We start from the raw sequence: 20,158 nt of genomic DNA, 5'->3' as shown, positions 1-20,158 counted from the left end.
CAGAATAAATATTCCTTTAATACTGTTTAAAAAGCATCTTGGGTACGACCTCACGGGTTTTGTTAAGCAAAGCATGACCACATTTTTGCAAATTGTAGTCAAAAAGTGACCATGTCTGTGCAAATTCAAAGGGTGACTAAACATTTTTCAAATTCAAAGGGTTACCACACTGAAAGTGGTAAAATATCAATTGATTTATTTTGGATTTTCAGTAAAACTTACATTATACTGCAGACTACACTGTAGATTATAAATTTGTGTGATTTAGTTTTGAGTTTACAGTTATTCTTAAATGTGGAAAAAATCTTAATGAAGAATAAGTGACCCAAAATAGTTAATACTATAGTAAATAAATAATTTTACAGAGATTGCTTAGACAGATTTTCTCAGGTACAGATCTTTGAAATGGTAAACTACCATTTTACTAGTTTGTAAGGCGTTTCAACAGGAAACCGCCCTTATTTCATCAGTTTGGGCCCAAGCTCCCTTTCATTTCCAAAATTGTTGGAGGGGGATATGTGACTGAAGGGTCTTTGCCTTGGCAAGTTAAGTCTTAGAAAAATCTGCTATGGAAATCATATCTGTGGTGAAAGATGGGTAAACACTTACTGTATAAAACACGTTCGGGTTTCTAAAGTTCACCTCAAAGCATCACGGCAATTTTTAGAAGAAAATGATATTATCAAGTATTTTTCACTTATTTACATGCTAACCAACTTGCCAACATTCTGCAGGAGGTGCTTGTACCGATTGTTAACAACAGCGTTTGCCAAAATTCCTGTTTCAACACAGACAACATGTGCTGCAGAGATAAATCAGTGAGGAGCAGTTTTCAAGTACAATATCAGACATCTGTGTCACTTTCATCCAAAACACTAATAGAAAATAAACATCTTGTTAACGTGGTTGTGTATGCAGGGTGATTCTGGAGGGTCACTGGTTAAGAAGGGCTCCCAGTGGATTCAGTCTGGAATTGTGAATCCATACAATGCAGGTCAATGAGGTCCAATATTGTTAACGTAAAAACCTTCTTCAAAATATCTTGTTTTGTAAAGAAAGTCATACAGGTTTGGAATGACATACCTTTACAAGTATTTTGCTCTTTTAAAGTTGTACGTTTGAAAGTATTTTGGTAAATAAACATATAAGGTCACACTTCAGAATAGGGACCAATTCTCATTAACTATTAACCATGACTTTTGCTTCAATAAACTCCTAATTACTGCTTATAAAATAGTTTTAGGTTTAGGTATTGGGTAGGATTACGGGATGTAGAATAAGGTAATGCAGAGTAAGGCATTAATATGTGCTTTTATTAACACTATCTTTTAATAGACTTAATAGAGTGTATCATAAAGATCAGCTACTGGCCAATAGAGGGCGACAGACACACAGGATTCAACAGGAATTTGCGTGAAGTTATGCGTATGGATCCGTAGTTCTGTCTCTTTCTCGAATATACAGAAACTGCACACGAAACATATTTTGGCACACTCAGAATAAATAAAGTATAATTAAAATAAACATATAAAATAAATAAAGGTTGCAATTATTAACCTTTTTTGGTAAAAAAGAGCAAGTACATAACAAAACAGTGTTCAAAATGTCTGCAACTTACCATGATTCCCAACAGTAGGTATAATAATGAGAAGTTGAGATGTGGGGTAGCTATGATTTCACAGTAGCCAACCTGTGAATCTTGTGTTTAACGTGTTTATAGACTTACATTCCACATCAAATATCCATAACCATAGAAACATTATCATGTAAAACATGCGTAACATCACACATCTTAGATTTGTCAGAAATATTTAATAAAAGTAATTACTGCTCATACATTTAGAGTTGAGACATTTATCTCGGGCAACAGTATGCAGTGGCTCTAAATCACCATTCGCTTTATTCCACAATGTACAATTTGTTCTGTACAAAACAAAAATGCTAAACTTTTTGTATAAAAAATATAAGTTAATTTAAAATGGAACTCTAACAAAATAACAATGGTAATAATCAATAACTGTTGCAATAACAATATAACAGGAGCAATAATATTAATAATAGTCTCTAAACATAGTGCATATGAGGGGAAAGACGACTGGTTGTGGATGATGCCGGACACTGACTCTGTGGGTGAAGTTGATAGCATTAGTCCAGAGCGAACACGCACGCACACACACAGTCAGAAAGTGCATGACTGCCTAAGATAGCACCATTAGAATGTAGCTTACAAATATCTCCACACACAGAGCATGTGGCATGCCCACGCAACCATTGGAAGTCATTAATAAGACTCCCATATCTCACGGTGTACACCTTTGGTACACTTAAAAAAACTAGCAGGCATCTTGAAGCAGTTTGTGACAGTATTGATTACATTCTCTCATCAGTCCTGCAGTATATATACAGAAAGGCCATCATCAGTCAGAGCTCGGTCATTGTCCACAAGGACTGCAGGGACCTCCAGCAGGTCCAAACAAAAATAGCAGGTTATTAAAACAAAGGAATTATATCAGAAAGCTTGTAACTGCAACTTAAAATTTGTCTTTGAGCAGATATCAACATCCTGAAATCTCTGATCTGTAGCCACACGCATGGTATGATCTAGATGGAATACATCATACTGTCCAAGGTGTGCAATCGTCAGCGTCCGATACATTTTGAATTGACCCTTTGCTAAGCCCCGCCCACATTGCTTAATTTACAGAACAGCCAGAGGAATACATTGGAGAATTTCTTGAATGGCACAAGCAGCCGAAGACATTAAGCTTCATCTTATTCGTCCCTGCTGTTTAAACAACCTTCATACAGAAGCGAACGCGGGAAAGTGAATTTATTTAAAGCTTTGGAAGAGGCTCACAATAAGTGCCCAAGATTTTATTTCTATTTTGGATGCTTTCTTCAATATGTGACAGTATTTAAAACTACAGAGACACGCAGGATGTTCACATACTTGCATTAAAAAAAATGATGCTAAGGCTGCTTGGTTAGTAGTGTAGTTTATATGCGGCTTAACAAAAGTGTTGATTATTTGCTACATAACTGAAGTCATTCAGACAGGCAGTGTATTTTTACTAATGTTTATACACATCTCATGTGATATGTATTAATAGTTATCCTCTTAACACCTGTTCTGTCAATTATCGCTTCTTCTTTATTATTATTATTATTTATGAATTTACAGTCAAGACAGTGGGAGTTGGTAACCGTTTAAAGTTGATTTGTAGTACAAAATGTAATAACAAATTGTTTCGTAATTTCCTCTTATGATGAAATCACATTTGATCTGGTTGTGTGCAACTATTTTTTTTACATGGTTAGTCATTTAATTGTATTAGAAATATGCACACATGCTAAAATAATGGCTGGTATTATCTGGTGTGGTATTGTTTATAATTATTCAAGTTTTGCTATGCATTTCATTTACAGTCATTTTAAGGGGTCTTATTAAACCATTTTTAATTACATCTTCCTCTAGGGTCCACTAATAATGTTATTTTTTGAATTTACAGTTATTTTTACAGTAAATGTATTTTCCGCCCTTTCGCTGACATTGGGAATTAAACAGGCAGTTGTGATCTGATGATATCTATGCAAACAGCCTCTTTTCAACTTTTCTGAACACTAAACGGATATCGTCGACATGTAAATGTTGTCACGCTTGCATGTATTCAAATCCGTTCATTTGACGTCAAAGTTGAGATAGTTGCGGTGTCGTTTTTACATCTTAATTTCAATAAACGCTCTTTTTAGTAGGACGTTTGCAGGATTTAAACTTACAACTACGTTTTCGAACTACGTACATCAAACGCTTATCTCAGAAGATGAAGGATTTTTTTTATTGCTCATGATATGAACCGTTTAAAGGGATAGTTCACCCCAAAATGAAAATTCTGTCATCATTTATTCACCTTCGAGTAATTTTAAACCTGTATGACTTTCTTTCTTCCGCAGAACACAAAGATATTTTGAAGCATGTTGTTAACAGAAAACCATTGGTCCTCATTGACTTGCATTGGTTTTGTGTCCATTCAATAGAAGTGAATGGGGACCGACGTTAATTCTTCAAAATATCTTCTTTTGTGTTCTGCAGAAGAAAGTCATACAGGTTTGAATTGACAAGAGGGTGATTAAATGATGACAGAATTTTCATTTTTGGGTCAACTGTCCCTTTAAGGTCACATACGAGTTAAAGAAAACAAGGTAAGCTGACTCTCATATCTGGTTAGAAGATGCTGCCGATGGGCCGTGACTCGCGTGTGACTCCAGCGAGGTTCAGGATGACGTCACTCGTGCCATCACAAAAGCTCTTTGCTTTGGACAGATGTGCTGCAGGGGGTTTCTTGTTTTCGACTCCACACAGAATAGGCTGTATTTCCTCATTCAAGTACTGCAAAACATTTTTGCTCAAAGTATCACATAAAACATCCATCCATCAGATCACGAGAGCGACGGAGTTCCCGTGCCTCGTGCTCCTTACGTTTGACTCCACGTTCCTTCTGTCTTTCTGCCCAAAATACAAGCACTCAGCTTTTTCAGCACAGCAGGGTCAAAGGTACCGTTTGAAACTAGAGTCGCCCGACCGGTTCATATTTTAAGGCTTCTTCAAATGCAAGACCAAAGAAACTCATCAAAATGAAAAAGAATCACTTAAATCGAAAGATGCAAAAGAGACCTCCTAAGCAAAAGTACCGACGTCCCCGTTCTGCTTTCCGCGCAGGGTGAATTTGAGTCCCAGCCAGCCCTGATGTCTTCAGAGCGCTCACCTCCGTCACCCACTGAGGTAACATTATGTGTTTGTTTATCTTTCACAATATATCCGTCCTCGCCTGCCCTCTTCACTTCCTCCCGTCTCTACAGGAAGTGGGACTGTCCACAGGAAGTTCAATGTGTCTGGCAGGCTGTAGGTGCTGCTGTGGGGCGCACACACACACACAGATTCAGTTGTCCACTTTGACCGGTCCACTGTCTGAGGTCTCGCTCAGTTCAGCTTCTTCAGTGGAAGCCCACGCAGAGACGTCCTCTTTTCGCACAATTCGTTCCCACTGGGACAGATTTTCCCTGAAAACACAATCACAGCTCTGGTTTACATCAGGTGTACGCACGAAGGTGGTCGTACTCAATTTGTCCTGGATTTTTTTTAGGTCTGCCCTTTTGTCCCATTTATGTAACGCACAAGCTAATACGAGAGGGTGAAAATGACGGTCCCTTTCAATTAGAGGACCTGATGGGTCCCCCTTATGGGTCCCTCACTGATCTCACAATGACCAGGGCTCCTGTACGTCTGGGCACGCTGCCCAAACATTCCAGGGTTAAAAAACGGGTGCTGACGCACTGCTTTTCAAACTGTGCCATCATCTGCGTTTGCATTCCCAATAGACCAAGGTCACAAAGGCCAGAGAGCTCTCCACCGGTTTAGGAGCATTGAGGGACTTCAAACACATGGAACCTTCTCCTTATCAGAATAGGCACAAAGGTTACATAATAAAAGCTTGCGATGTGGACAAAGCAGTGCAATTTAGTCCTGTTCTGAACGTGGGGAACAATAGCTTTGCATGTAATATCCTCCACAGTAATGTATCTAGACTTACAGTATTAAACTTACCGTAAAATAACGCATCAATTCTGTTGCTACAAACCAGACAAAAGTTTTTTGGACCTTCTATTGAAACATCCATGCCAGAAAATGAGGTCATCATGGGAGAAAGACTGACATTCTGGTCTATTCCGTACATGAAGGTTGTCTCAAGGTTTTATTTGAAATGTATTTACATGCAAAGCAGGTGTGTCATAGAAGAACTACACTGTAAAATAAATCCCGTAAAAAAACAGAATTACCAGTACATTTTCCTTTATTTTACGGACGTTTCCATTAATGCTAAAATGCAAATGAATGCAGTGCAAAATGTAAAATACAGGTAAAACAACTGTAAAAATGAACACGGAAAATTCCTTCATATTAATACAGTATATTGTGCCCTATTTTAACGGCTTTTTTTTTAGAGTGTATAATGATAGAGTGTGACATTGATTGTTAAGGTATACTAAATCACACAGTTTTGAGGAGATTACATTTTACAGAGATTATTTTTATCAAACAAATTGAATTATTGGTATCATTGTTTGTTTTGTATTAAACTCACAGTAAAATCGCCAGTGTTCAAAAAAGTCAAATTAACACTCACAGTGTATATATAATCCACTCTCAAAGTGTGGATTATATATACAGTATATACACTGTGAGAGTTACTTTTTCAACACTGGTCATTTTGCTGTGCTGGATTCATTAGTACTTATTGTTATTTGACATTATGGGTCATTCTGTATCAAATTTGGGAAACTTGCCCAGCCAAAATGTTTGATTTTATTCTCAAGAAAGACGCAATGAAAGGCAAAATATTAAACGGCATGCATGAAAATGGTTTTCCACTAATCTGTTGAGGGGTGTCAACACTTTCCCCTGAGATTCGGAGCTAAATTACAGGGGGTGAAAAATGACACAAAAAGATAAGCATTCATTTTTTATCTTAAAAAAACTGAATTTTTATCGAGAGACATCAGGCCGATATATTGCCATGACTGATATATATATTGGCCAATATTTGGAATTTTTTAATAAATTAATATATTTTATAGTAAGCCATGTTTAGCTGCCCACAATTAATGTAATGTCACGTGAGGACCTTTTCATGTGTTCAAGTCTGTTACTAACTAGGCACAATAATGGTTCACTTAGTTTCACCAATTTTCTGTATGTCTCTAGTTTACTCATTCAATTGCATTTGTGTTATATCTAACTCTTATGGGCCAATCGGCCACAGTTCTTTCTTATTATCAGCATCCGCCATTAAAAACACATATCGGTCGATCACTAGAAATGACATGATATACCAAAACACTGATGCAGTCAAACACTGGTTTTCTTGAGTATGGCGAGTATGTGACTGACCTGCAGGATGTTAGCAGAGGATTGGAGGGAGGAAACAGATCTGATAGGGTCATGTAACAGGGAACAGCCACAGCATTGTAAAACCCCACCTGAAAACATCAGCACAAACATAACTTACTCGACAATCACACAACACCTCTTCCAAAACCTAGTGAGCACCCTACATAGGCAACATGTTTAGGTGTGTTTTTAATGCAAAGCTTGCTGTCTATTCACAGCAAAATGATACTACAAGATATGCCATTTTTCAACTTTTGTGGATGAAGCAAAACTCAAGAGGAATATTGCACTCAATCATGTATTCTGAAAACTTTTCTGAGAACTTTTTTTGTGAGATAGATAAACTGAATTCAATATCAACATCACTTTTAATGGGTTTTACTGACATCTTCAACAAGATATTTAATAAAAGCAGATTCTATTCATACTTGTATGGTGATAACTGGTTTTTGGGTTCAGATGTGATGAAAGAAAGAGGTCGGGGTCATGACAGAGAGTCTCATTTACCTGTCCCTGGGGAACCTCATCTTTTTTATCTCTGTCCATCATAGGGATGGGCTGTATTCCAATCTTCTTCATCTCATCCCCCTGCCACAAACACACACGTTCACTGTCTCTCTGTCAAACATCAGTTCATTTAAAAGGATCCAGCTTAATGTTTTTCCGCTTACCTCAGCCCAAAACTCAGCATAGATGTCATTGGCCGTGAGGCGTGTGACGGACCATAGTTTGGTAACGGAGCAAAGATCACACGCGGTCATCATCAGACCAATCACACGGTCCCTGTGAAGAAAAAAGAACTTAGGAAGTTCTGCATGAGTCATGCGCGATCGGGAAAGTGAGAAGACGGAAGAGAAGGTCTTTGGACCTGTGGGCTCGGTTGTTCAGGTCTAGAGCCCCTGTGGCCAGCAGCTCGGACAGTTGCTTGCGATTGCCGAAGTACAGCGCCAGGTCCGTAGCGATGATGGCCTTCCTGATGATCTCCAGAACCTGCTCATACTCACTGGAAGTCAGGTTGGAGAAAATATTGTGCCCTTCCAGCTATGGGAAAAAAGAGATCAATAAAAAAGCAAAAGCTCTACTTATGGGGCATCGGGCAGTGCTGGACACCTGCAGCAAAGCCGAGGGCTCGTCCAACCGGCCACTGGAGATCAACTCACGTTAAGAGACAATGTTAAGGTTTCTGCATGTTTCAAACCTTGTTTCAAAGGCGTTATTCAAACCTCTCAGCACTTGTACAGTGTATGTAAGCTTTACCTGCAGGATGGACACAGTCTGGGAGAAATGATGCTGCTCCATAGTGGAGGTGGAGTACAGGGCAGCCAGTGGATGATCAAACTTCTGCAGATAACTGTTACTGTAGCCGCGGTGGTCCAGGTCGTGACATAAGCAGGCGATCAGCAAACCTTTCCTCTGACAGACACAGACAAACAGAAGAATGAGGTAACGCTGCTGGCAAAGAGCACCAGATCTTCAGGAAGAGCCGCTGACCTCAAGTTCAGTGAAGATCCCCGAGGTCTTCTGAAGGATGGCATACATACAGTGTGCTACCGTCAACGCGTGTTTCCAGTTGTGATATGGCACTCGTCTGTAATTCTTCCGCACTGACATAGTGAAGCGGCACAGTTTCTCCAGCTCAAAGCTTTCACACAGAAAAGATTCAAGAGATAAATGAATCATTACTGAATGATTGTATTGTATGAACTCAAGCGGCAGCCATTTTAATATTTATTTTGTAAAACGTCACGCCTGTTTCTCAGTTGTGATTTGACTTCATCATGAGCAAGATTTTTGATTTGATAAAAGTTAGTGAACTTGTATTTTCAAGAGAAAAACATGTTTGATATGAATTACTGAAAATGAAGGCCAACACAACTAGTTAAGTTGGGTTAACGTCCCCGTGAACCGCAAATTGCGATCGTTTTTACTTCCGTATTCTGACATTTCTGAGTGAAAAGGAATTTCAAAGGAGAAAATGAGTGGGCGTGGCTTGCGTTTTCCACTGCGATTTGATTGGAGGTATAAAAACTGCTGTTGCATTTTTGAAATGAAGCTGGCAGCAGACTGACAGTTGAAGGGGAGGAGTTAACGGATGCTCCACCCAAGCTGTCCAATTTACATCATTTAAGATGGATAGTCACTACAGGGCGGAAGTGCATCTTCAGATTTTAACTGCAGATTATGAAGGCACATGAATTTTAAAAAGAAAATTACCCACGTTGATAAGCTATTTACTAGAAACGCTGCAATATTTCGTGAAAAAATAAGAATTGTCATTTTTAATTTCACTGGGACTTTAAGTGCATTTTTTTGCATCATTATTATTACTTATATCACACAATTTCTTGTTGTAACACACTTTTACCTGCTTTTCCCGCATGAATTGTGAACCATGTACACAAAGATCGCAGGCCAAAGCTCCTCAAAAGGTGCGATGTCGAAGTGAAACCTGAGAACAAAACATGACAACGTTTGTTTGCAATTCAAATCTGCACTGTTTCGCACTTATTTAGAAGTGCTGTATACATCCTGATCAGATCTGCAATAAGATAACAAACATGCAATAGAAAACATTACATAATACAAACCCTTATGAAACAATACCACCATCAGTGGTTTTATTTGAGCTTCTACTAGTAAGTATGATGAGAGTAAGTGTTGATGTATGAGAGGATAAACTCACAGTTCAATCTCTTTATATACAGGTGAAGGGAGTGAGAGCTGTGTGAGAGTCTTCCACTCCTCTGACGTGCAGATACTGTGGTAAGAAAGCTTTTCCATTGTCACCCGGTAAATACACTCTGAATGTCTTATCCGGTGATACATCTATAAACACACACACACCACAACACGCAAATGCAAAATATTTAAGCAAAATATCATGTCACCTCGGTAAAAAATCCATGTATAACAGCTATCTGAGTCATTTGGGTTATGTAAATGTATGTATAAATGGAGGCAACATAATATTGTTAGTAAAAAGAAAAAACGAGAGAAATTGACATACATTTTATCCATGAATCAGCTATTTATAGGTATGTGTTTGGGGGAAATTATTCTGTAAACTACTAACAATACTTCTCCCAAATTTTCTCTTTGCATTTATTTGCAGAAAATGAAAACTGGAGAAACAGGTGAAAATAACAGAAAAGATGCTTTGACCTCAAATACTGCAAAGAAAACAAGTTTATATTCACTTTTAAGCAATACAACAGTCATATTTCTAAATAAGTTCAACATTTATTTTTTTATGTGATAACCTGGATTTTTATCACAGTTTTCGTCTTATCATGCTGTCAGTCTTTCACATCGTTGTTGGATGACTTGAAATGACCACAATACATCCCACAATACATCAAGAAATATTGATTACACTAAAAATCGGAGTGGTCTCTTAATTTTTTCTATAGCTGTTTATATGATTATTTTTATATTTTTATAATGAATATACAGTATACGTATATATTATTATAATTTTAAAGCAGAGACTGTTCTTTAATTTTATATATCATATGTCCATATATTCATTTATGAAACTGTGAAAATGATCTTAAAAAAATCAACAACAAAAAAATCACACAAATACATAAAAAGTCACTTGCAAAATGAGTGAGGTGTTTATTATCTTTATATATCAATCAGCAAAGCACTTGTGGTCTTAAAATGATCAAATGAAAATGAGCTGCTGAGACTCAAATCATCTGTGAAGTTTTGGTTTAATTGAATAATTTAATCATTCATATTCTCTCTAATTCAGGGGAATAAAGATGCACTGAAGTTAAAGTTGGGGAACATTATACATTTGATCAGATTTATTCATAAATATTACTTAGTTCTCCAAGCATCGACTGATCTGTTATTGCCTACAGTATGAGCACACTTACATTTGCACAGTGTAAGGCCAAAGCACAGAAGACAGCAAACATCTTAAAGTTGTTCTCATCGGTTTTCGTGAAGGCACTTCCTCCCAGCTTATTCACCATCTGTACGACACCGATCACACTCCCGTGGCTCACTATAGGCATGCACAGGATGTTTCGTGTCGTGTAGCCAGTGTAGAGATCTACTTCTCTGTGGAAAAGCGGAACAGACAACAGACAAACACACAAACACACATAGTGCTTGTATATGATTGACTTAAACACACAATGAGATTCATTCGTTGTTATAGTGCAAAGCAGGTTGATCATGTGGTGCAGTACAAAACTGTGTATACACTACTTCAATCATGCTATTTATTGTCAGTGCTACTAGCAACACCAAACAAAACGGTCATTTCTATCCATCAGCTTTCATCTTATCCTCTGCAGTGTCGTGGGAGGGCTGGAGTCTATCCCAGAATCCCCGGCTGCAGGCAGGGTACACCCTGGACAGATGGACCGTCCAGCACGAAATTGTACTGCCTGTTAGTTCAAGCAATGAAAGTTTAAAAATGATGTAAAAACTAGGGCTGTCAATAGATACAAAATTTTAATCGTGATTAATCGTTCCCTTTTCAAGCAATTAACTGCGATTAATCGCACACATATAGTGAAATTAAACATACACTATTTATTTGTTTAACATGTTTATTTTAGTGCAATTTTTTTAAGCATTTAAAAAAATTAACTAACTAATCACACAGCTTTTATGTTTTTAAATATACTTTTACACTTTAATAATTTCACATTTTATCTATGTAAAAACAACACATTTCTTTAACAGCACCATTTTACGAATGAAAGCAAACATTCTAATATTGTTGGCTTTGCAACTGATGTCTTTATTAAATATATACAGTATATATATTTTTTTCTACTAATCAAACCCATTATAATAAGTGTTCCTGTCTTAACAGGTAGGAAATATACAAAAAATAAATAAAGTTCTCAAACACTTTACAGTCTTTACTGATAAATACATGAAATACAGAAGAATCCTCATTAAAGATGATTCACATTGATTTCTTCTTTTCTTTTGTTCTTTGATTAACATTAGTGACAGGGGTCACAGCAGCACGTCTAAGCAGGTCTAATGCGCTTCCTATTTTCACTACTCTTTGCTTTCATTTAAGACTTTATTTAACTCGTTGAAGACTGTGCTTGCGAAAATACTAGACAAAATGTGCTTTCTGGCATAATCTTGTGTGTTTTTGTTCATTCAAGCACGAAAGAGAAGTTAATACTGGTGCGCTGTCTGACAGATTGTGACGCAGCCTTTAGTCCGTGTGTACACCAGACAGGACCGCTGACGTGTTGCGTTGAGCCGTGTTCCACAGCCAGAAGCTGTCAATCTATACTGGACGTGTCAATACAACCTTTTCAAATCGCACCTAAATAGTTTAAAGGTGTCCTGAACTGGCCGTTTTTATTATTTTATACTGTTATATAAGGTCTACTTATGGCGTTCGCGTGGATTTTACATTTGAAAACATCAAAATCAATAAGTAATAGGCTATTCTCTACCCAAGTTTTGAGGCCGTCTCGACAAACGCTCTGTTTTAATGGGCGTGCCGTATTGAAGACTTGGAGGTAAACGCCCACTGCTATGATTGGATAGCAGTTTGCATAGTAAACTTAGTTGGAGCCTTCTGTGAATTTGACATGTAACGTTAGGTTACACATTATCAGAACATATCAAGCGATCTCTAACAAAGCAATAGTGACGCATAGTACAAATATGTTTTACTCACATAAGATTGCTGCGCCATTCCTGTCGGATCCAATATTGACTGCACAGCACTGCTTTTTAATTTTAGTCTCTCTGCAAATCCAGCGCCTTGTTCGCAAAGGAATCCACAGTGAAATGACGCGAACAAATGCTCAATGTTTCACCCACGTGAGCAGGAACGTACTTAAAAAAACACACATTCCTAATATCAGAATCCGAAGGAAGCGACTGTGTTCTTCCACAACCAGGCGCTGCACAATGTTGCATGTTTGTTGCTTGGTCGATCTAAATAAAAATAACAGTGAAAGAAGTCCTCACTTTTGCACATGTGACACGGGGCTAGCCGCTCTCGAGAGCCCTTCGCTAAAGTGACAGGGTTACCAGATCTTCACAGATAAAATAAGCAAATAAAGACAAGACAGAAACAAACCTTAAAATGCAAATTGTTTATATATTTTATAAGACCAAAAATTCTTAAAATCGGCAACAGACCATTTATTAAAACCTAAGTGCCGAGGCTTTTTCATCTAAGACCAAACAACAAGCTTAAAAGCGCTTATTAATAACAAACATGGCAACACAGCAAAAGAGCGCTGTGTGATGGAGCCTTCCGAGCATAAACAACACAGTGCATATCAGCGGTTTAGTTTAAACTGACGGACAAAACGAATCTTTAACCGAAAAATATGTCGCTATGGTTACCAGTTTGTCAATCATCACAAATGCGGGAGTGTTTACTACGTGTGGCTAAAGTCATCGCGAACCAGTGGTCGGGTCTAGAGAAGTAGTCGTTGATATTCTTCTGTGGAGGCGGTGTTCAACCTATCAATGACGTCATAGATAGATGCATTCCAGGACCTGGCGTTCGCTGGGCCTGGTGTCAATAACAGTTGTAATTTCAGTAACAAGGGCGTTTTCAGTTCTCACACTTACAGGATGTTCGCTTGAATACGATTCCCTCTTATACAACAAAAGCTCGGGTTAAAATTGAGGTCTTAATTCATCGCCCCTTTAAAGGCCTTTATATGACTAAGAGCGTGATTCTATAATGTTACGCTAGACCAGTGGTTCTCAAACTTTTTTGTTGTAAGGTCCCCTTTGTGTAGAGTGCATTGCTTTGCGGCCCCCCAAATAAAGACTTATAATCTTAAACTTAAAATTTTAATTAAACCAAGAAAATATTCAGTTAAACAATGCTAAAACATCAATTGTTTTGGTTGGTGGTGTTGTTTTTCTGATGTTTGATTGCATAAAATGTATGATAAATATCTATATTTCTAAAATGCCACAAAATCTGTGGACCCCTGGAACCATCTTGGGGCCCCCCAGGAGGCCACGGCCCCCAGTTTGAGAACCACTGCGCTAGACAACGATGACAGAAAAAATGAATGTTGCGTTAATGCCGTTAAATATTTTTAACGCATTAATCTGAAAAAATAATTGCATGTGTTAACGTTGACAGCCCTAGTAAAAACACAAATATATTATTGTGGTGGTGTTAGTTGAGCAGAACACTTTCCCTAAATAAAATAAATCTAATAAATCTTGGGTGATATAGATTGAATATGAAAATCTTTAATACCTGTTGAAACGCGGGTCTGCATAGGCATCTGGAATATTCAAAACTTCTCCCGTTCTTGCCACCTGACCTGCTATTCCTTTCTCTATAGAAAACCTGCGGATGGCGGTTTAAGGTTATTGATGTGCTCCGGGGTTGTCAATCTCATGAAAACATTTCTAAAAATTTTTATTATTAAACCTCGATCTTTGTCAATGGTTCCTGTAACTGTAATGTCATGGGTTTGATTCTCAGAGAACACACATGCCGACAAAACATATACTGTACCCTGAATACGCTCAAGACACACAAATGTATTTTACATGCAAATAGGCTTCAAGCAAAATGAGATTTCTACTGGCTTGTATCTCTAGGTTATAATATGACCTGTGTGTTTCAAGGGTAAAGTTTGGCTTTTTATAAATGGTTTGAAGTGGTAAACGGGTCCGATAAAGCGATGTTCGATTCAACTGTGTGCTCACCTAATTTCTTTGGTTTTCCTAAAGACAGGTTTCCCTTCGTTCTCCTCGCCGATATCAAACAGGTCAGAATACAGCTCTTTGTTATTATGATCCACCTGGAAGAGCGCACATCTGTCCGCATTAACCAGGTTTTTTGCATATATCTGAAACACAAGATAGCATTTCTTCACAACACGAGACAACACTTTATTCGATGAACAACACTATACAAGTGGCACATTTATAAACAGACCCACCCAGATATCAAAGGTATTTGGTTGCATGTTGAATCGACGTTAAATTGGTTATTCTCAACGTTGATTCAATATTAAATCAATTATCTTTGCTATTTGGGTATCCACCAATCCGATTATTAGGACAATATTTCGGCATTTCGAGGATTTGGGTAATAGAAAAACATTGTTCCACTTTGTGTAGTAATCTAATGACAGCTTTCTCAACAGGTCTTACATTTTTTTAAATCGTTTACTGTGCAAATAATTGAAATTTTGAAAGAAAAAAAAACTGGTGACATAACTAGTCACTTCACTAAATGAGTGTTTTATGTTTTATGATTTGGACCTAATGGTTTATGCTGAAATGCTTATTTAAGAACAATAACATTAATGTTTCCTATATTATTTTCTCAGGAAAATATTATCTCATTACATACACAAAAATGAAATAAAATGAATGGGTTGCAGCATATACAGCTTTTTAATGCATCCACCATACATGTGAGACTAGAAACTGAGGGCCTTCTTTTTTTCTTTCACAACTTTGACATTTTCAAAACGTTTGTTTCAGGTAATGTTTGCAAATACAAAATCTCTTCAGACTTGTAGCTACGTGACTACCTAAATATTACCTCCAGTTTTGGAAGTACTGCACTGCACTAATCACTAATCAAAATCAGACATTCAGTCTGTCGTCTCCCTGACCTGCTTACATCACTTCCTGTGCGGCTTTGCTCAACAGGAAAGAGGTGACACGGACATGGGGGGACCAGTTATCTGATACACGGAGTGTATGAATATTTGCGTTTGTGTGCGTGTGAGACCTCGAGAATCCAAACATGTGCCCAAGTGAGCGAGAGAACATTGAACAACAAGCCCAAGGCTGCTGGGTCGAGCAGCATCTAGCGGGGGTTATCACAGAACATGGCGAACAAATAAGAGACGGCCTTTCATAGCACAGATTTCTTCGGCGTTGATGGTGACACAGATGAGCGACAGAAGAACAGCATGTTTGTCCTCATGAGCGAGCATGTGACGCTGCTGAGAGAAGGAAAACATACTCACCATGATATGTTCAAGTAGAGAATCTATTGCCACTATGTTGTCAAAGTACGTTCTGTAAGAAATGAAAAAAACATCTGTCATTCATTATTTAATTAATATTTTCACTGCTGTTACAAATATTTTCTTAAAAATGTTTTTCAAATATTTAATCCTAATTAATCTCACACTTTTTTCGTACCACCGCTGCCGACCGGTTTTGCGATATGTATGGATGATCTTTAAAGCATGACTTTATGCACATATTCTGTATATCTGAGACTGCATCTAAACATAACTCAGACATGCACAGTCAATTCAAAAAATAAATAATGCATTCATATTTATATAAATGAGTGATTCGCTTTAGAGGGATTTTTGTTCATTTTTGAGCTTCTATATTTGACCAAATTTCACCAAGTAATGCAAATCCAAATGTGTTACGGATGTTTTAAACAGGACAAACCCACACAGACCGGCATTCATTTTTAACGTCATCTAAACAGTGTTTAATTTATTAAGGACAGTTTATTGCCATTGCACTATATATTATTAGCTTTTTATAAAAATGTTTAAACAAAGATTTACAATAGAAATTTCAAGAATTTATAGAAGACTATGGTCATATACAGTATACACTACCGTTCAAAAGTTAAAAGTCACTTACTCATTTAGAAAAAGAGTAAACTCATCAATCTACAAATGTAATAACTATAGGAATTATGATTTCTCTTATAACCTGTTGTCGGCACAGTTATATTTTGTCTCTACCAAAATAAGTATAAACATTTAAGCATACCTTCAGATAAAAAAATTGTTATCAGAAACATTTCAAATCAAGTGCAGAGCATGTGAGCGAAGCGGAGCGGTGTGACAATATTACGCTCTATGACCGTGCGCTTCGCTCAGTTGCTCACGGACCAAGCAAATGCTCCGCTCATGTTACAATCACCGATAAACCTGTTTTCAGTTTATAATAAACTTCTTGAATAAATGTCACAATTAAAGTAGTAGGCTGATAAATAGCAGTTATGTTTCAGTCCGACATTCTGTGACATTACAGCCTATATTTTTTTGTCACTTTTTTGTTTAAAGAGTGCCTAAAGCAACTGTATAATTGTTTTATAACTGATCAAATATATTTAATTTACGTTCCTTTATTTCCGTGACCATATAGCTGCCACTGTTGTGAAATACAACATAAAAAACAACAACAACGAAAACATTTATTATTACAGGCGTTAATAAATAAAAAAACACTTTGTAAAGAAAAACTAGACCAAAACACGGGGAAACGCGGCCTATTAAAACGTCAAACCTCAATCTTTACATTTTAGAATATACTTTTAGAAACTTGAACTTGAACAAAGTAGCTGCATCTCAATTTGCAGGCTTCAGGCTTGAGTGAGCGACGTTGAGTGTGCTGGCCGAACTTTCAGAAAGGCGCTCTCTGCTCTGCGAGAAATATTAATGCTCCGCTCCCGCAACGCTTTGGCTAACATGCTCTGATCAAGTGACCCTCAACATTATGTACTGTAAGGTAGTGTAAATTAGACATAAACTCACTCACTTTGACACATCTAGAAGAAAATCATTGAGTTCAGTCTGTTTGGCAAGACCTCTGCAGACCTGAGAAGAGGAACAGAACGTTTGAGTTTGACAGTCCACTTTCACAATGCAGCTAAAAACAATAAATGATTGTCACTTCTGTTGATCCAATGTTGTACACAATGAGTTTGGTTATTCACGAGAAAGGCAATCGCATTCTACAACCACACTTTACTTCTGTAAAGTTTTGAGTGATGTCAAACACATTCACATCCGAACACATTAACCGAACAATCCCTTGTTAACGTCGAAAAGGAACGTGTCTTGACTCATTCATTGCCTTTGACAGAGGAACTGTGTTTTGTTTTGCATGTTAAGTGGCTGATTTCAAACAGTGGAGTGTTATAAGCGTCATAAAACATGTTTGTGAGTTCTCATGAGCTGTCAGTGAACATACAAGAGACTGACAGACCTAGTCAGCATCTACCTTTGATTAAAAGGGCAGGAATATGTTTATTTATATTATAGTATAATTATATACATTATTTATTAAATAGGTTTCCACTTCAATCAAAAATGATATAGTAAACAAGATTAGTGGGACCCTTTAAAAGAAAAAAGGATGCCTTTGTATAGGCTTTGTAGCAAGGGTGCCGCCATCTTGCAGTACCGCTGACGGTGATGTCACCGGGTTGGTTGGCTTCCCCGAGTTCATCAGACACAATGGGAGAGACACTGTTAAATACAGGACAGTGGAGGACATAATAGGGAAAGATAACAGTTGAGACCGTGAAACATGGAAACTGTAAAGCCACGGGATTATCAGGGGAAATATTTACAGTTAGAAAACGAGAAATTAATAAAAATTGAAATGGGGTGTGTCTTTTATAGAAGTTTACCAACCTAGACATATTTGAATCAATATGTCTAGGTTGGTAAACTTCTATAAACTACAATTTAAATAATGTTAACTTGACTGGATGGTTCATTTCCACTTTAAATATTGAGCTGATTTGAAATGCTGATCCTGCAGATTTACTTTAAAATCATATACAGTTCTTCCATGTCATCTATACTCTGACAATACGTTCTGATGGTCCACAAGCTCTGGTTCTGGTCCCGCGGAGGGAGTTTCTCCCAGAGGACCCTGTGACGCACGGGGACATCAAACCCCAGTGTGTGTCACTCACAGCCGGCAAGTGTTCACATACAAACAAGCCTCCACTGTCATTAATTGCATCTCGTGAGACACAGGTGTGTTGAACGTGTGGTCTGGTTGCTTACACTGGGCCACCGACAGCCCTGTGATCCATGCACACAGTGGATTACAGGAACCAAAACACACGTATGCACAACCAAATAAAACAGCTTATACAAGAGGACCACAACCTGCAAGGTTTAACAGTGCATTGTTTTTCTCAAATGTGCTCACCTGAACCTGATGTATGGCTACAGACACCCACGCCAAATTTGCCGTTGCAACCTGAAACACAGGGTACGTTTAGCCAAAGATGCCGTAAGTGTCCCTTCAGTATTACACCTATGAATGAATTATACAAACAATATCATGTTATCTAAATAACCGGTAACACTTTACAATAAGGTGCTATTAGTTAACATTAGCAAACGCATTAGTGAACATTAGCTAACAATTTAGTTCAGTTTAGTTTAGTTTCAGCATTTATTAATCCTTGTTATTGTTAGTTCATGTAAATACAGTTATTCATGTTAGTTCATGGTGCATTAACTAATGTTAACAGTGTCAACGTTTGATTTTAATAATGTATTAGTTAATGCTGAAATTAATATGAATAAATATTATAAATGCTGTAGAAGTATTGTTCATTGTTAGCTCATGTTAGCTAATGCATTAACTCATTGTTAACAGATAGCACCTTATTGTAAAGTGTTACCAAATAACCTTATGGATCAAACCTTGCTTGAAAAGATAGGATTCAGTACTTTGGTACATATAGGACTATTCTGGATTCTTTTTTCATTAAATGACAGCATGTGTGTCGATTTTTCATTGATTTATCCCATCCCAAAAGTTTGCACAGACAAATGAGAAATGTGCTTATGCCATTATTTGTAAAAAAGCTTTGTTATAAAAGGTGCAATAGATTTAACCAAAACTAAAAAGTGCCGCGTAAACTGTCAAGATCAGATTGAAACGACCAGTTGATAAAAATTGTATTCCTTGTGATGACCCCTAATGCTGTGTTCACACCAAGCGCGAATTAAGCGTTTTGCGCCAGTAAACACTCAAATGACGCGAATCGGGTCATTATTGCCACAAACGCGCGTAAATCGTGTCATCCCCGCAAGTTAAAAATTTCAACTCAAGCGAGAAATTCACGCGAAGAGTTCGTTGACACCTACTGTTTGGCGAGCATGAAGACACACCCCGTCGCGTGATGTTGTTAGTGTCACTCACGCGAAAATAACAACATTTTCCCACGAGTAATAAACAGCTTTTGCTGTGTATTTTACATTTTATAAATAGTACTTATTTACAATAAAGATGATCAAATAATCAAATTAATTACTAGTAATATTTATTAATACTAATGTTAACATAAAAATGATTCCCATTTGTGTCTGACTGGCATTTGACTTATCGTCACAAGACTTTCTAAAAGTTTTGCAACATAAAGACCAACGTGATTTATGTTGTGAATGTCGGACAGCCAAACGCATCAGACACCAAAACACATGC

At 37.4% G+C, this 20,158-nt stretch overlaps 1 protein-coding gene across 5 annotated transcripts in view; it reads right to left on the bottom strand.

The window, feature by feature from the left end:
• Positions 1 to 1,333: 1,333 nt before the first annotated feature.
• The window catches only part of pde10a (phosphodiesterase 10A), a 97,260-nt gene continuing 78,435 nt past the window's right edge, over positions 1,334 to 20,158 (bottom strand). For 2 of the 5 annotated variants that reach the window (XM_057341436.1, XM_057341438.1), the window contains 15 exons: positions 18,872 to 18,922; positions 17,462 to 17,520; positions 15,916 to 15,967; positions 14,636 to 14,778; positions 14,178 to 14,270; positions 10,831 to 11,017; positions 9,630 to 9,772; positions 9,312 to 9,395; positions 8,438 to 8,588; positions 8,204 to 8,359; positions 7,815 to 7,987; positions 7,618 to 7,729; positions 7,454 to 7,534; positions 6,947 to 7,035; positions 1,335 to 5,058 (listed from right to left, as the gene is read on the bottom strand). In XM_057341436.1, coding sequence (XP_057197419.1) covers positions 4,938 to 5,058; positions 6,947 to 7,035; positions 7,454 to 7,534; positions 7,618 to 7,729; positions 7,815 to 7,987; positions 8,204 to 8,359; positions 8,438 to 8,588; positions 9,312 to 9,395; positions 9,630 to 9,772; positions 10,831 to 11,017; positions 14,178 to 14,270; positions 14,636 to 14,778; positions 15,916 to 15,967; positions 17,462 to 17,520; positions 18,872 to 18,922 — 1,695 coding nt within the window. In that variant the 3' untranslated portion in view covers positions 1,335 to 4,937. Of the gene's footprint in view, positions 5,059 to 6,946; positions 7,036 to 7,453; positions 7,535 to 7,617; positions 7,730 to 7,814; positions 7,988 to 8,203; positions 8,360 to 8,437; positions 8,589 to 9,311; positions 9,396 to 9,629; positions 9,773 to 10,830; positions 11,018 to 14,177; positions 14,271 to 14,635; positions 14,779 to 15,915; positions 15,968 to 17,461; positions 17,521 to 18,871; positions 18,923 to 20,158 lie in introns of all 5 variants that reach the window. The other 3 variants (XM_057341437.1, XM_057341440.1, XM_057341435.1) reach the window with 2 other exon arrangements.

The sequence above is a fragment of the Triplophysa rosa genome, linkage group LG9 (assembly GCF_024868665.1).
Source record: "Triplophysa rosa linkage group LG9, Trosa_1v2, whole genome shotgun sequence".
Taxonomy (NCBI): domain Eukaryota; kingdom Metazoa; phylum Chordata; class Actinopteri; order Cypriniformes; family Nemacheilidae; genus Triplophysa; species Triplophysa rosa.
The sequence above is the reverse complement of the archived record's forward strand: the minus strand, read 5'-3'. Positions and strand labels throughout refer to the sequence as shown.